Source organism: Hypomesus nipponensis, chromosome 26 (genome assembly GCF_054491055.1).
Source record: "Hypomesus nipponensis isolate SF chromosome 26, ASM5449105v1, whole genome shotgun sequence".
NCBI classification, from domain to species: Eukaryota; Metazoa; Chordata; class Actinopteri; order Osmeriformes; family Osmeridae; genus Hypomesus; species Hypomesus nipponensis.
The window spans coordinates 6,009,824-6,027,500 of record NC_140386.1 but is presented as its reverse complement, the minus strand read 5'-3'; the positions used below and the strand labels follow the sequence as shown (position 1 = coordinate 6,027,500).

Sequence of the window (17,677 nt, the reverse complement as noted above, 5' to 3'; positions counted from 1 at the left end):
AGATTCATCAGCCCAAGGAGCTACACTAGGACTACAACTTCCATCAGCCCACGGAGCTACACTAGGACTACAACTTCCATCAACCCACGGAGCTACAGTAGGACCAAAGCTTCCATCATGACGGAACTAGAGCTGACTGCAACGCTTCCAACATTAACCAACTAACATTTTCCAAAAAAACAAATCCCTGAACTTAAGTAAATCCCTTTTTCCAATGTGACAGAACCCTAGGAGGCTACAAATTCCACATGACTGAAGAAAAAAGGCGTAGCCCGAAAACATGACATGATGAAAAAGGACAACATATCTCAAAATGACTTAACCTTAGAACACTAGAGACTATCAAGAATTTCCCAGCACTGAACCACATTTGTAAAGCCAGGCTCTGGGTGATTCCTTCATAAAAGCCTGATCTAACCGCTTGTATGTGGTTTGAATTACTGAGAAGGGACAGTGTTAGGTAAGTGTAGAGTGTGTAAGTGTGTGTGACTGTGTGTGTGTGTGTGACTGTGTGTGTGTCCTCTTGTCGCCGCTGGCAGGGAGAGGAGCAGAGAACACATGTACAGGACACTGCGACCCCAGCCAACCATGTCCACCAATCACAGCCAACTGCAGCAGATTACAGCTAATGAGCGAGAGACGGACTCGTTAGAGACGGTGGGAGCGAGCGAGCGAGGGGTGGTGAGAGAGGGAGACTGAGTGAGTAGAGGAGGAGGAACACTGAAGGTGAAAGAACCATTCAGAGTGGAGAAATCGTTCAATCGATAGAGGCTGAGAGAGAGAAAGACAGAGAGAGAAAGAGAGAAAGAGAGAAAGAGAGAAGAGAGAGAGAGAGAGAGAGAGAGAGAGAGAGAGAGAGGGAAGGAGAGAGGAAGAGCACAATGAAGAGACAAAGAGGTATATAAAGAGAGAGAAAGAGATGACAAAGTTAATGGTGGACAGAGAGATATAATAAGACGGGACTTGACATCCTAGCATGGTTGTGTTTGACGTGTCGCAGTCAGTGACTTGTCCTTTCTTTTGGTCCGTGTTCCACTTCACCTGTGGTCTGAACGTCAGCGTTCGACCCGTCAACCATGAGTGGTTGCTGAGGGACGTTAGTGGTCAGGTTGTGGTCAGGGTTCGATTTATGAAAAGTGTCTCAACCCATTGTTGGGTTGGAGTTGCACGGGCAGTACAACGTGTTAGTTTGTAATGAGGTATTATTCCACAGGAAATCTAAATATATTGTAAGTACATGCTAAAATTGAGGATTGAAGGTCTCTACGTTACGTTTTTTAGGTAAGTATGTTCCACCCCATCCATTCTCAGGTTAGAGGTCAGGGTTAGAGGTCAGGGTCAGAGTTGAGGGATGGAGGTCAGGGTTAGAGGTCAGGGTTAGAGGTCAAGGTTAGAAGTCAGGGTTAGAAGTCAGGGTTAGAGGTCAGGGTTAGAGGTCAGGGTTAGAAGTCAGGGTTAGAAGTCAGGGATAGAAGTCAGGGTTAGAGGTCAGGGTTAGAGGTCAGGGTTAGAGGTCAGGGTTAGAAGTCAGGGTTAGAGGTCAGGGTTAGAGGTCGGCTGTCGGTCTGCTCACCTGTCCGTCTCCTCCCGGCTGGCCTGCTTGTCGCTCAGCTCCTGGTCCAGCGAGGACGACGTGCTCCCCTCCCTGCTCACGCCGCTGTTCCTCCCCGGGCTGTTGTCGGCCGACGCCCTTCCCCCTCCTCCCCCCCCGCCGCGGGGCGTGGCGGCGGCGGCGGCGGCGTCCGTGTGCTGCTTGAGCGTCTGCAGCTTGGCCAGGGGGATGATGTCGCAGGCGGCAGGTCGGTGCCACACGGTGCGCTGCGTGGAGGCGTTGTAGTAGTAGAAGCGCGACGTGTTGGGGTCGAACAGCTCCCACCACTGGTTGTCGCCCGTGCGCTTGATGCGCACGCCCGCCGGCGGGTCCCACACGCACTCGCCCGTCAGCAGGTTGGCGTACATGCGCTCGCGCGTCCGCGGCTCGATGATCTCCACCCACTCCAGCCTGCGGCACAGGGACACGGAGGGGGGGGGGGGGGGGTCAGAATCAGGGGAGCAGGAGGGGCCGGAGGGGTAGGGGGGGGGGCGTTGCCGTGGATACCGGCGATGCGAGACAGGAAGTCGAAGCGAGCAATTAGCGTGAGGGAGCTTGGCTGTGTCATGCCAGTGTGACAGGGTGGGAGAGTAATGTAATAGAGAGAGGGAGAGCTGGATGGCTCATTTCCCTAAGGGTGCCCGACTGGGTCAAATCTAACGACAGCTGCCAGCAGCTGGCTGGATCCACTGGCTCTGGTTTTAGGATTTTTTTTCTTCTCTCTCTCTCTCTCTCTCTGTCTCTCTCTCTCTCTTTCCCAGACACCACCACACATGCCCAAACTCCTTCTTTCTTTTACCGGCCCTTCCTTTCTCTCTCTCTTTCACACACACACACACACACACACACACACTAGCAAACTCTCAGTCTCTCTACCCCAGCATCCCTACCTCCATCTTTCATCCCCCCCCATCTTTAGCCTAGTTTACCGGCAGGTGTGTGTGTGTGTGTGTGTGAGGAGCAGGGAGGCTGGGCGAGGCTCCTCACCCTCCAGACTGCTGGGTCTGGCCTGCTGTACGCTGTGATAGATGACAGGCTCACTCGGGGGCCTTCTCCACCCCCCCCCGTCACTGCCCAGCCAGCCTGCCTGCCTGCCTGCATTCACACACACACACACACACACACACACACACACACACACACCGCCACCACTCAGCCCCCAGCACCCAGGAATGGGGGGGGGGGTCAGCAGGAGAGAATGACGGGGATAGAGAAAGAGAAGAGAGAGCGAGACAGAGAGGGGAAGAGGGAGAGGGGGGGGGGGAGAGGGAGAGACAGAGACAGAGAGGGGAAGAGGGAGAGGGGGGGGGGGGAGAGGGAGAGGGAGAGACAGAGAGGGGAAGAGGGAGAGGGGGGGGGGAGAGGGAGAGTGCGAGACAGAGAGGGGAAGAGGGAGAGGGGGGGGGGGGAGAGGGAGAGTGCGAGACAGAGAGGGGAAGAGGGAGAGAGAGGGGGGGGGAGAGAGGGAGAGAGAGAGAGAGAGAGAGAGAGAGAGAGAGAGGGGGGAGGGAGGGAGGGAGGGAGGGAGAGAGAGAGAGAGAGAGAGAGAGAGAGAGAGAGAGAGAGAGAGAGAGAGAGAGGAGGGGCACTCTCACGTCCCTGCTCCAGTGTCTCCAGCTGCCATCACAGCCTCACCCCTCCTCGTCTGTTAGGAGCTCCATCCATCACGCAGCCTGCAGCACAGCCAGCCAGCCAGCCAGCACCTCCACACAGCCCAGCCCAGCCCAGCCTAGCCTGCCCCTGTCCCAGGCACACAGCGCTGTCGCAGGGCGGAGGCCTTGGTGGTGTGGGGCGGTGGGCGGAGGCCTGAACCAGTCAGACTGGCGTAGGAAGAGCAAGCACACACACACACACACATAGGCGTACGCACATGCCTTCATGCACACGTATGTGAACACATGCCGTACAGGCCGATCTGCAGCTGCCACTGGCCCACAGGGACACTCCGAGATAAGTACCACCTCGCTACACACACACACACACACTCACCCTCACACACACCCACCCACAAACAGTCTCACACAAATATAGACACTAAAAGCGAGACACACGCACACAGTCGGTCAAACAGACACACACGCGTCACACACACACGTCAGTCAGACACACACACGCACACAGTCAGACAGATACACACACACACACACACACACACACACACACAGATAGCTGAAGCTGATCCTTGACAGCTGGATAAGCCCAGTGGAATGCTACTGGAATACAGAGCAACAGTGACTCACCCTGAGAGGCAAGCAGGGGGAAACAGAGACCTGGGGAGAGACAGAGAGAGAGAGACCCAGAGAGACAGAGAGAGAGAGGGAGAGACCCAGAGAGACGGAGAGAGAGAGAGAGAGAGAGACAGAGAGAGAGGGAGATAGAGACCCAGAGAGAAAGAGAGAGAGAGGCAGACGCAGACAGAGAGAGAAGCACAGGCAGGAAGGACGTCCACATTCAGCATCAGATGTACGTGCGTGATGTTGGAGGTGAGATTTAGGAGGCAGCTGGAAAAATCCCCGCTGCTCCATCCTCTCATTAGCTTCTGCTAGGACCTGTTAATCCTCTACCCTCCTCCCCCCTAATTTAATCTAATCTGATTACAGGGGGAAAGGGGGTGGGGGGGGGGGGGGGTAAACCATCACTGTAATCCACTTTTATAACAGGGACCAATCAGAGCCTGTCCTCGCCTCCATCTCCTTTGTGGGATTGTGTCCTGGACACACATCTGCTCACGCTTTGCTCACGGCGTGGGTGTTGGCTGACAGTGTGCCGCTGGGGAGCGTGTGCGTGTGTGGTGGCCGGAGGGCGGAGCCTCCAACGGCGGCCATGTCGACCGCTCGGGGCTCCTTCCACAACCCGGACTCCTGGCTAGGGAGGAGAGGGGGATGGTGGGTGAGGGTGGGGAGGGTTGAAGACAACCCCCCCCCCCCCACCACCACCACCGCCACAAACACTAATCATATCATATACTCTCGTTCTGCCTGCTGAACCCCCCTGCACTAATACCACACACACACACACACACACACAGACACACAGACAGCAGGAGTGTAGAAGCCCCTTCAGGTTGGCCAACAGAGAGGCTGGAATGATTGGATTGAACCAGGACTCACCAGCGACACTGAGGCGTCCTGCTAATGGGCTTAGCCTCACCACGCCAAAGAGCTGCACACACGCGCACACACACACACACACACACACGGTGCATGCAGAGAGACTGAGACGTCCTTCCGGCCTCCTCTGATGTCAGCGAGCTCAGCTGACCCTGACAGACCAGGCCTAGAGGGGTCAGAGGTCAACCAGCCAGCCAGCGGCTCGGGCCTCGTTAGCTTCCGTGTTTTACCGAGCCTTAGTACTGCGTGTGTGTGTTCCTCCTCTACCGCGCTCCGCATGGCCGGACGGGAAAGGGGGCGAGGGACGCGATCGTCCTCTGCCCCTGCACTGCAGAGAGGAGGGGAGAGAGAGGGAGAGGGGGGAGGGAAGAGAGAGAGAGAGAAGGATAGGGATGGAGGGAGAGTGAAGGGCATGGAGGGACAGGGAAGGAGAGGGGAGGAGGGGAGGGGAGGGGAGGGGAGGAGGGGAGGAGGGGAGGAGGGGAGGAGGGGAGGGTGAAGGAGAGGGAGAGAGAAAGGCAGGGAGAGCGAATGGAGGGAGGGAGGGACAAAGGCAGAAAAGGGGAAAAACCAAGTGGAACACGCCGAGAGAAAGACAGGGCGAAGTGTGCTGAGAAACAACTGTGTGTGTGTGTGTCTGTGTGTGTGTGAGTGGTGAGGGGAGGGGGAGGGTCACTTGGACTCGGAGCGGCTATTTAAAGCTGAGTAGGCCACATTGCAGTCCAGCTCTGAGTGTGTGTCAGCACCGCAGACAGGATTTCCATTACCGTGGGAGGAAGCCTTGGCCAGACAGGAGACCACTACCCTCTCATCCAGGGTCCTACACCAGGGAACACTACCTCCCCTCCACAGCGCCTCTCCACCCAACCCCAGCCCGTAAACACTGCTCCGGGATGGCTGGCGCTCCGAGAGCGAGTCTATTCAATGACGGCGTCGTTACCGACCTCCCTTCCCCGGCCGCCCCCTCGATTGGGATTGGGCGGCGCGTGCGCAGTGCGCAGACTCGATGAGAAGGCTGCATGCACGGGCGGCTTTTATTGGTGCGGTGGGGAGTGTGTGTTTCTATGCGTGAGTGGGTGTGGAGCACTGTCTTTGGGGGCCACTTTAGTCGGGGGGCCCCCACACTCCCAGCTCTCAAGTGTCCCTCTGGGGTGGTGGTGGTGGGGGGGGGGGGGGGTGTGCATGAAGGCCAGGAGACCCTCTCTCTAGCCCCTGTCCCAACCAATCAGGCCTGTGAAATATTAATGAGGGGGAGGTTCAGAAAAGACCCATTAACACCACCCCCCCCCCCCCCCACACCCCTTCCACACACGTGAATACACACACACACACACACTCGTCAGTGTGAGGGACAGCTCTGCGGCGAGTACAGTAATCTACTCGGATGGAGGTCAATTGATCCCAGGATGATCCGTCTCGCAGCCTGACAGGTGGACTACAGGGACCGGAGGAGTTCCACGTCCTGTACTGTATAGAACACCCTGAGACCGCACGCACGCACACACCCACAGCCTACACTCACACCCACACACCCACACACACCCACACAGCCTACACTCACACCCACACAATGACAGGCTCCTTTCTCACACCAGATGGGGCTTGCTATACGATCACACACGAGCACAGCCCAAGTGTGCGTGTGCGTGTGTGTGTGTCTCAGAAGGATCACACCCTTTACCAAAGTCCCCAGGCCTCAACCACTTCTCACTCAAAGGGGGTTTTGGGTGGTGCTGGGAGAACAGCTGCCACTTAGCACCACCCCCCTGCATACACACGCACACAACACACACACGACACACGCGCTAATTCACAGAGAGGGGCCCATAACAAGATGGGTGTCTTTCATGCGCCGATCCACATAAAAACCTTCCCACAGTGCATCTGGAGGAACACATGAAACAACCCAGAATCCACATCACCCCCCTCCCTCCCCTTGGAAGCCTGACATGCACGTGGACACACACACACATAAAACAAGCAGCCCAATTTGCTGCTTGTCATGTACACTATGAAGCAGGCAGATGGAAAACAGCATCGCATCTCAGATCATCGCTGTGTGTGACAGAGGACTGCGGAGATAGGGAGGGAGAGGGAGAGAGATGGCGAGAAAGAGAGGGAGACAGAGAGAGGGGAAAAAGGAGAGAGAGAGAGAGCTAGAGCGAGAAGCTGTGCGTGGGCAGATGTAATATGTGCTGAAATCCTGCTTATTTCCCTTCCAGCGAGAGCTCTTCACTCGTGGTGAGTGAGATGAGTCAGTCAGGCCGGGGGAGACGGGGGGGGGGGCTCTGCACACAGGACGGCACAGACCACTCGATTATTCAACACCACTAGCTGCAGCCTCCGAGCCTTTTCCCTCTTGACCTCACTGTTATTCCTACCTGTGTTGGAGATAAACAGCCCTTGGAAAACTTTTCGAAACAAGTCATAACACTGGACGGGCCCTCGAACAGGAGTGTGTGTGTGTGGGGGGGGGGGGGAGGGGGGGTCTATGTTCTGTAGGTGTGAGTGTGGCGTTGTATCTGTGGTGTGTGTGTGTGTGTGTATTACAAGCATGTCACCCATAGCAATGAGTCAGCGTTCCAGGAATGGGCCGAGAGACCAGCCCGTTTCTTTGGGACGCAGACGTACAATCAGAGAAGAAGAATCTCGCTGGCGAAGGAAAAACGCGTGGGGGGGGGTTTTCGCCAGAGCGCGAAAGAGTCACGACGCGGGCCGGCGTCCGCCTCCTCCGTAACCAAACACCACCGCCCGAGAAAACGACTGATTACATTAGATGTCAAAGGAGACCGCTTTAATACAATTACGCTGGTGCGTTTGCTTGCTTCCAGCCGTCTGAGAGCGCGTTCAAAGACGAGAGGCGCTGCACTCGACAGACGCCGGGGGGGAGACCGGGCCACACGCTGGAACAGGAGTGGACGGCACCTGGATCAGGACCTGGTCGCCTCGACGACAGACGCCAGCAAGAGTCTCGAGTCCTACTGCCGGGTCCAAACCACACCTGCTGCCCCCCCTTGACCCCCCCTGCTGACCCCGGCAGAGGACGCCTGACCGCCCGTCCAATCGGAGGCCCCCCGGTGTTTGACTAGCAGACGGGATTGGTGGAGTGACGTACCTCCTCGACGCGGTAGACGGGGGAAGAAAAAAAAAACGACGTGACATTTCCATATGGATTTGAATAACAATTGCGACGTTCTCTCTCTCTGTCCTCTCTCTTTTCTCTCACTCTCTCTCTCTCTCTCTCTCTCTCTCTCTCTCTCTCTCTCTCTCTCTCTTGCCCTACCTCTCTCTCTTTCTCTCTCACACACCACTGTCTTGTCTGATTTCCATGTGAATGGTGTTTAGCAGTGGTGATGGATGAGCCCGCTTACATCCTCTATTCCTCGTCAGAGACAGACCGACTAAATCCCTGTCTTTTTTAGAAATCCGAGCAGAGCACTGATAACACACTGGGACCTGATAGTGTGGGACAGTTGTGCCAAAAACACGCCACAGAATACGGACAGCGTGTCACCTGGCCCAGGGAACAGCCGGCTGGAACGCCACACTCTGCCGACCGGCTCTGAGGGTGTGACTCAGCCCCCTCCCCCCCCCCCTCCGCCACGCCCCGCCTGGAATCCAGGAAGTCTGGATTCCTGAGCGGATGCCCTGCAACTTCAGACCGGGTCTTACTAAATGGTCGTGCGGCGCTGTTCCCATGGAGACCACAGCTTTGGCCACCCTCGCTTGTCACTCGGTAAAAGAACAAAGCGCGATGAAGAGAGAGAGAGAGAGAGAGAGAGAGAGAGAGAGAGAGAGAGAGAGAGAGAGAGAGAGAGAGAGAGAGAGAAAGGGAGGAAGAGAGTGACGAGAGAGACAGAAATTGGCGTGAAAAGGAGAGCTTCCACACTATCTTTATCCACCACCTCTCCCTTCTACCACCTCACTCTTTATATCCATCCTGTCTTCTATACTCCGTCTATCCTTCCTTGTCGGACACTAGGAGGATCATAGCTCGTCTGGGCTCTGTGAGAAACTGGTCCGACCAGACACCCTGCTGGGCCACCCCACCCCACACCTGCAAGCTTCTGGAAGGTGGACTCACTGAATCTTAGCTCGCTCTTTCTTTTCCCCTCTTTCCAATACGCTCTTCCACACTTCCTACTTTCATCCTTTCTTCAGCTACCTCAACCCCTCCCGCTCCCATCTTTTCCTCCTCCCCTGCACACTGGTCTGTCTGCAGAGCTTGTTGCAGAGAGAGAGAGACAGCGAGAGAGAGAGAGAGAGAGAGAGAGAGAGAGAGAGAGAGAGAGGGAGAAGGGCAGGGCTGACTATGCAGATCTATGCAGATTCTGAATGAATATTGTGCCGAGAATGAGAGGGTGGGAGCTGGGGATACCGCATCTACACCCAGCCCTGCTGTACCTGCAGGGATCCCAGAGACACCCCACAGAGAGAGAGATACAGAGAGAGAGAGGGACAGATAGAGAGACAGAGAGAGAGAGAGAGACAGAGACAGAGAAAGAGAGAGAGACAGAGAAAGAGAGAGAGCGAGCGAGAGCGAGAGGGAGCGAGAGCGAGCGAGAGGGAGCGAGGGAGATAGGTTTGTATCTACTGCACCACACCCTTTCTGCCGCGTGTGCGGCCAAACCCTGCTCTGTGCGGGAGGGAGGGCGAGAGAAGGGAGCAGTCTCTCAGCGCACCAGCAAATCTCCACAACCATCCCTGGTAGGAGCTCCAGTAGAACGTTGGAGAGGAACCCCCCCCCCCCCCCCCCACAGGCTTCTGACATCTGAGGAGCGAGGCTGTGCAGTAAATGTGCTGAGCACTCCACTCTGATATAATGGAATTTATTCATGGGGGGGGGGGGGGGGGAATAAAAAGCCGGCCTACGACAACAACAACTCACGCGGCTTCGATTTCACGAATCAATTATTAACAGGGCTGAACCGATGGGCCTGCATATATATTGATATTCAACGTCAACACATGCTGTTGGGGCCTCTGGGCGTTTACTACCGTCGACCGGGCCAAAGACTGAGACGGAAAACGACGACATTGACACGCGCCGCCTCTTCAAATCGGGGCTCCCTTCCCGACGCGTGTCCCTGTTTGGACGGCCGTCCCCCTTGTTGCCGAGAGACCGGACTGCACCATCCGCGGCCCAGGTGCTTGGGGGACGTCATAACAGCTTTACAAACGAACGCTGGTTTTTTGCTAGTCGGAGCTGCGGTCGTAGCGGGGACGAAAACACGGATCGCCCCACCCGGTCGCCGCACGTCCCGCGACCCCAGCCCCGGGCCTCGTCCAGATGAACGGCGGCGTGCGTAGCATAACACGGGGCGCGTCAGCGTGATCAAAATGATTAATTAGACGCGATGGGAGAACAGTCTCCTGCTCAGCAGCAGCGTGATGAGGAGGCGGGGTCCCGCGGGAGACTCCACAGGGTGTGTGTGTGTGTATGTACAATGTGTGTGTGTGTGTACGTGCATGCCTGCGCTGCGCCGTGTGTACATGTACAATGTGTGTGTGGGTGTGTGGGTTGTGTGTAACAGATTAGTATTCTGCCCTATGGCTGTCATATGAGGAATGGGGGGAAGGGAGGGGCAGGGGGGGTCTAACTGCATTATAAGAAATTGTATAAAATAATTTAACTTCCCTACTCTGAACAAGACAGAAGGGTAAGAGGGCGGAAGGAGGAGAGAGAGAGATAAAGAGAGACAGAAAGAAAGAGAGAGGATGAGAAAGAGAGCGAGGAAGGGCAGATTCAAGATTCCATGAGCTAGCCCTGTAGACACAGTGTATGATGGATTGAGGAGGTGTGCGTGCATGTGCTTAGCGTGTGTAATGCACGGTCACTTATTTCTCCAGTCACACACACACACACACACAGGTCCACGCTTAGCCATCCTGACAGGATCAATGCTGACAAATGTCATGCTCGTTAATAGGGCCATGCTCGCCCAGTACTCAGAGAGAGAGAGAGAGAGAGAGAGAGAGAGAGAGAGAGAGAGAGAGAGAGAGAGAGAGAGAGAGAGAGCAGCGTCTTGTAATGGACTTAAGGAAATTGAGTGAGTCGAAACTACAGACACACACACACACACACAGCAAATCTCTACGCTAAACAACCCCTCTCCAATTACAGTGTATGATGCAAGGCAACACCCACACACATAGTTCATATGCTCGGCTTGTGTCGGCCATGCTATTTTTATGTCGGCCATCATATTTCTGATCTTTTACGTCTCCACTCCATAATATTCTATGTCCGGTCACCTACCCTCAGGTCTGGAGCCCAGGTCTCCATGGCGATATATGTGTCACCATGGAGATAGACTCACACAACCTCACCAAAGAACAAACCAAGGGCAAAGAGATATTGCTTAAAGTATGTGTGTGTGTGTGTGTGTGCGTGTGGTAAGACGCTGCAGTGTGTGAGTGTGTGTGGGACCGAGATTAGACTGGGTCATTGCTGGCGGGGGGGGGGGGGAGTAAAGCCCTCCCTGGTGTCCAGATATGGGATGTGTGTGTGTGTGTGTGTGTGTGTGTGCGTGCCTGAGAGATAGGAGGGGCGTCCGCCCTTCACATCATTATTTGATCATCCTTCCTCAGTTCCCAGTCCCTCCCTCCCTCCCTCCCTCCCTCCCTCCCTCCCTCCCTCCCTCCCTCCCTCCCTCCCTCCCTCCCTCCCTCCCTCCCTCCCTCCCTCCCTCCCTCCCTCCCTCCCTCCCTCCCTCCCTCCCTCCTCTCCCTCCCTCCCTCCCTCCCTCCCTCCCTCCTCTCCCTCCTCTCCCTCCTCTCCCTCCCTCCCTCCCTCCTCTCCCTCCCTCCCTCCCTCCCTCCTCTCCCTCCCTCTCTTCCCCTGGCCGAACTCCCCGCTCGCCTCCAACATGCCAACATGCACATTCCCAGATGCCCCAGCAGGACGGTCAGAGTGGTGCTAGTGATTCTCTAATCTCATGACTCATGTTGACACACGTTACACACACACACACACAGACAGAGAGAGAGAGAGAGAGAGAGAGAGAGACACTAAGCATGTTAACAGCAACGACAACCCACTAAAAGGGTTTTTGGCAGGGTCGTTTTTTAATGACGATTTACAAGGCATACAAGTGATGCAGCGTGTGCGTGTGCGTGTGTGTGTTAATCCTCTGTGGGCAGGGACAGCTGATGCACCAGGCGGTTTTGGGATTCGTGGTCTTCCGAGGATTCACGCGCCGTTGTCCGGATAAGCAGCTTTCTCTCGGCTCACGCGTGCATATTTTGCGCTCCGCCGGGATCAGCGACGATGCCCGCTCTACAAAAACAAACAAACGCCTCTTTCCACAGCGCCCGTCGACTCGACAAACACGGAACGCTTCGAAACAGACGAACACAGCTGTCTGTCGGGTTAAGCTGGTCAACGAAAAGCAACGTCGGCCAACGATTTGATTGGAGGGCGGCACGTGAGATGGTTAGGGTCCTGGAAACCTGTGTACGGGCCAATAGGAGATCGGCTTTAATTAGGCTACCCTGTTATCGGCGGTTTCTAACACTGCATTAATGGAGCCTGTCGTAAAAGAGAACTCCATTTCACAGTCCTGCAGACCAACAGACAGACAGTCGCTCTCCAACCAATCCCGGCTCAACTCCAAATCCACCGTTGTTTGAAATCAATACACAGGAAACACTAACCCCCCCCCACACACACACACCCTCCACACACACATTTGCTGCTGCCCCCACAGGTGTGCGTCGCCCTCTACGCCCCCCCCCCCCCCCCCCCCGGAAGGGGAATGACAAATAGAGTAGGGTTCCACCTTGTGTCTTGGCAAGCAGCCCACATCATTACGGGCGGGCGGAATCCATAATGAACTGGAGGCAGCGGATTAAAACCACGCCGGCGCCAGCCATCTTTCAATCCCACGGAAGGATGAGCACTTCTCTGGGGTTTCTATCTGTGTTTTTGCCCTTCTTCCTGGTCCCCCTCTCTCCATCTTTCTCTCACTCTCTCTCTCTCTCTCTCTCTCTCTCCTCTGTTTCTTGAGCGGTAGGGGCGCGTTTTTGATTGGAGCCGAGATCGAAATTGAGAACCGAAGAGCGAGGGCTGGTGGGTTCAGAGGACAGCCATAGCGCTGGGATGATCACTTCGGAGAGGTGAGTGTGTGTGTGTGTGTGTGTGTGCACGTGATAAATTGAGATGGGGGGGGTCGAGGTTCAAACAGGTATGACACAGTTATACAAGAACATTTTCATTTTTGTACAGAGAATCAGATTTGCTGTCTTCCACCTACCTCTTCCCTCACGCCTCAGTTTTTGGCCCCAGAAGGACAAGCAGAGACAGGAGGGGAGATATACGGTGTACAGCGCGGGTATAGGTGTAATAGGGGAGAGATAGAGAGCGAGAGAAGGGGAGAGAGAGGAGAGAGAGCGAGAGAGCAAGAGAGCGAGAGAGAGAGAGAGAGAGAGAGAGAGAGAGAGAGAGAGAGAGAGAGAGAGAGAGAGAGAAGCCATTCTTCCATTACGAAGCTCAGTGAGGTGTGACGGCCGCCCTTCTTCTGTTCCACTCCTCTATGGCCGGCCTGCCAGCCCCCCTCCCTCCCTCTCCCTCTCATCTCACCCTCCCCCTCTCATCGCTCCCCCCCTCTCCCTCCATCCCTCCCATCTCTTCATTTAAAACTCATCAGCTTGGGGGCGACCAAAGGCACATCAGTCAGGTAAACAGCCACACAGCTGCATGGCATCAATGCTCTGGTTATAACCCCCACACACAAACACACATCTCCGCACACACAGGGCGTTTCTAAACACACAGTTTAAAGCAAAGAATCAATACTGCTGGTGTACACAGATACACACACACACACACACACAAATTCTACCCTGGAGAGGCAATTTTGGAGGCCTGGCTCCATAAATGATCCTTCTTCTCCAGAATGAGACTGCAGCTTCCCACTCAGACAACAGGTGGATATATGGAGACCAACTCCAGCATGACACCATTACATACATTCTCACTTCTTTAGTCTGTCTGTCTGTATATCTGTCTGTCTGCCTCTCTGTCTCTCGCTCTCTCTTGGTCTCTCTCTCGCTCTCTCTCTCTCTCTCTCGCTCTCTATGTCTACCTCCCTCGGCCTTACCAGTCACTGGTAACTCACTAATGAGTTGTCCTCGGTGGGTCACTGCAGTCAGCCAATCGCCATGGAGACACAAATCCAGGGGATGGGAACAGGGAGCTCGGAGATAATGAGGCAGGGAGAGAGGGTGAGAATCCTGTGTGTGCCAGTGCAAGGACAAGACCAGCAGCAGTGAATGGACTGCAGGAGACCAAAGCAGCCCCCACTGGGGTGCAAAAGGCCAAATGAGGATAGGGGAGGGGAATGACAGGGTCTTATCCAATGTGTTATATCAAGGGTTTCTCCCAGGATGCTGCATGCTGCTGCGACAGCCCAGCCCGGAGCTGTTGTGAGAGGCTAACAAGCTGCGTGAACTGAGACTGAGTGCATTATGCTGTTGGGGGGGTGATTATTGTCTTGACCAAGGGAAAGGCCAGGCCCAGGATCAATGCTTTTACCAGGCTGACGATGGCAGACTGCGATCTGGAGCATATGCTGCCAGTATCAGGTGTCCCTCCTTCCTCTCTGTCTCTCTCTCCCCTCCTGTCTCTCTCTCCCCTCCTGTCTCTCTCTCTCTACCTGTCTCTCTCTCTCTGTCTCTCTCTGTCTCTCCCCCTGTCTCTCTCTCTCCCCCTGTCTCTCTCTCTATCTCTCTCTCTGTCTCTCTCTCTCCCCCCTGTCTCTCTCTCCCCTCCTGTCTCTCTCTCTCCCCCTGTCTCTCCGTCTGTCTCTCTCTGTCTCTGTCTCTCTCTCTCTCTCTCTCTGTCTCTCTGTCTGTCTCTCTCTCTCTCTCTCTCTCTCTCTCTCTGTCTGTCTCTCTCTCTCTCTCTCTCTCTCTCTCTCTCTATCTCTCTCTGTCTCTCTCTCTATCTCTCTCTGTCTCTCTCTCTCTCTCTCTGTCTCTCTCTCTGTCTCTCTCTCTCTCTGTCTCTCTCTCTGTCTCTCTCTCTCTCTCTCTCTCTCTCTCTCTCTCTCTCTCTCTCTCTCTCTGTCTCTGTCTCTGTCTCTCTCTCTCTCTCTCTCCTGCTGTCTCTCTCTCTCTGACTCGTTTCACCCCCCGTTCCGGCCTTCTCCAGGTCTTTCTCCCCCCACACACACACTGTCACACTCTTCACTGTCTGGTCCACAGTAACCCTAACCCTCTAACCCTGGGCCCCTACTGAGAGCCACACGGGGGGCGGGTGGAGGGGGTTGGTTGCATTCATCATCTCTATAATAGACTGATCCCGGGGTCTCTGGCTCCCGGTGAGACTGCCTCCTGATTGGCTGCTCTGGCGTGGGGGTTGGGGAGCGAGGGTGTAAGGTGGAGTTGAGGGGGAGGGAGGTCGGGGAGGTGGTGGATGAGGAGGTGGGTGGGGCTTCGCTGGGGCATTCCTCCGGAGAGGCTGGTCAGGAAACTGCTGATGTGGAGCGCTGGCTTAGTATGGTTTTCCGGGCCTTTGTTCTCGTCTCTGTGATTGAAGTCTCGGGGTGTGGTACTGGCTAACAGGCGTGGGACATACTCGACGTCTCTCCTCCACCGAAATATCGTCAGGCCTCAGGGGTGACCCCCCCTGGCCAGGTTCACCCAGTGCATCCTGGGAAAACGGAGTGAGGCTGACTAACCTGATGGGCTGGGTGATGTGATATCGGATTGGTGGGCTGTGAAGGGGAATGGTTCTAAACGGAGATGGATGGGTGTGTGTGTGTGTGTGTGTTTGCTGCTTGTCGGGAGCGTGTGTGTGTGTGCATGTGACTGAGTGGCTGAGTGTGTGTAAGCCATTACTGAGAAGGAGAGAGGCTGGCGCGGCGCCAAAGACATGATGCTAATAGCTGATATCCCACTGCTAGGTCAGAGAGGGAGGACAGGGGTGAAGGGAGGGAAAACATGTATACAGCCTCTGGATAGAGGTTTAAAGCAAGGAGAAAGGAGAGAAGGTGCAAAAGACAGAAAAATGATTACTGATATGACGATGACGGGTTGGGAAATAGAGATGGATGAAGGAAGAACGAATGCTGTGTGTGTGTGTGTGTGTGTGTGTGTGTGAGTCTGTGTGCGTGAGGGTGTGTGTGTCCACAGCTTGACAGTGACGTATGACAACAAATACTGCTCGTCAGTAGGTCAGAGGAGAGAGAGCCTCACGTTAGGACTAATGAAGCTCTCTCTCTCTCCCGCTTCACTTCCTCTTCCTCTCTCCTTCCTCTTCCTCTTCCTCTATCCTTCCTCTCCCCTTCCTCTCTCCTTCCTCTTCCTCTATCCTTCCTCTCCCCTTCCTCTCTCCTTCCTCTCTCCTTCTATCCTTCTTTCCTTCCTCTCTCCTTCTCTCCTTCTCTCCTTCCTCTCCTCTTCCTCTCTCCCTCCTCTCTCCCTGTCACCATCTGTAGCCATCTCCAGTCCTACAGAGATCTGAACAGCCATAGTGGGCTTCGATCAGATGTTGGAATTCCGCATTGTAGACAGTAGACACATTCCTCCTCCTTGGAAGAACAAGAACATGAATTCCACATTCCATGTCACTGGGTCATGTGATAGGGGGCTGTTGCCGAGGCAACAACTGGTTTAGGAAAGGCTCCTGTCAAGGTCAAGCTAATTCATAGCTCTCTCTCTCTCTCTGTGTGTGGCTGCCAAGAAGGGGGTGATAACTCGAGTTCTGTGTGAACATTGTTTTTCTGTTAGCTTTTTTTTTCCTTCTTCTTCTTCCAGAGAAAGCCGGTAAAATCATCACGGTCGCCCACGGCTACACAGCCCTCATCTCCTACGTTGGAGAGCAGAGAAACAATTTCATCCCTCCGTATCTCGTGCTCTCTATCGCTGCTTCCCCCCCCCCCCCACGCACCCCCCCCCCCTCTCTCAATCCCTCTCTACCCCACGCTCCTTCACTTCAATCACTTGCTTCCTCTCTCAAGCCCCTTCATCGCTACACAACCGCTGGCTGGATCTCTATCCCTCTCTCTCTCTCTCTCTCTCCCTCTCTCTCTCTCTCTCTCTCTCTCTCTCTCTCTCTCCCTCTCCCTCTCCCTCTCCCTCTCCCTCTCCTCTCCCTCTCTCTCTCTCTCTCTCTCTCTCTCTCTCTCTCTCTCTCTCTCTCCCTCCCACCCTGATCCCCCGCTGTTATCTGAAGCCAAAAGGCTCTCGACTAACTGTCGTCTTGAAGGGACTATTTTAGGCTTGGCAGTGGGAGGGATGCTCCCCCCTGATCTCCTGTCCGGATCTCCTGTCCTCCTGTCCGGATCTTCTGTCCTCCTGTCCGGATCTTCTGTCCTCCTGTCCTGATCTTCTGTCCTCCTGTCCGGATCTTCTGTCCTCCTGTCCGGATCTTCTGTCCTCCTGTCCGGATGTTCTGTCCTCCTGTCCGGATCTTCTGTCCTCCTGTCCGGATCTTCTGTCCTCCTGTCCTGATCTTCTGTCCTCCTGTCCGGATCTTCTGTCCTCCTGTCCGGATCTTCTGTCTTCCTGTCCGGATCTCCTGTCCTCCTGTCCGGATCTTCTGTCCTCCTGTCCGGATGTTCTGTCCTCCTGTCCGGATCTTCTGTCCTCCTGTCCGGATCTTCTGTCCTGATCTCCTGTCCTCCGGACGCGATCGCCCGACACGCACAGCCGGCCTATGGCTGACATTTGAGCATCCCTCCGGTTCTCCCGATGTTCCCTCGATGAGAGGACCCACGTTCGAGAACGCCCCCCCCCCCCCCCCCCGGAGGATGGTGTTTCCCGGCTGGGCGTGTTCAAGGCTGAAGAGGTGATGTAACCAGCAACCCTCTGCTGTGAGCGAGCGAGCGAGCATCACCTGCACGGTGCTTATCTGGGGGAAATCAGACGTGTTGACGGGCTGGGAGGAGAGGAGGCTTGAAGTGACGGCGTCCAAAAGAAAGGGTGGGGCTGCAAGGGAGACAGAGTAGGGGGCGAGCCGGCAAGGATGAGA

At 55.3% G+C, this 17,677-nt stretch overlaps 1 protein-coding gene across 1 annotated transcript in view; it reads right to left on the bottom strand.

Moving 5' to 3' along the window:
- The window catches only part of arhgap39 (Rho GTPase activating protein 39), a 52,182-nt gene that overhangs the window by 17,386 nt on the left and 17,119 nt on the right, over positions 1–17,677 (bottom strand). Inside the window, exon 2 of the mRNA XM_084692966.1 lies at positions 1,574–2,002. Coding sequence (XP_084549092.1) covers positions 1,574–2,002 — 429 coding nt within the window. The remainder of the gene's footprint in view (positions 1–1,573; positions 2,003–17,677) is intronic.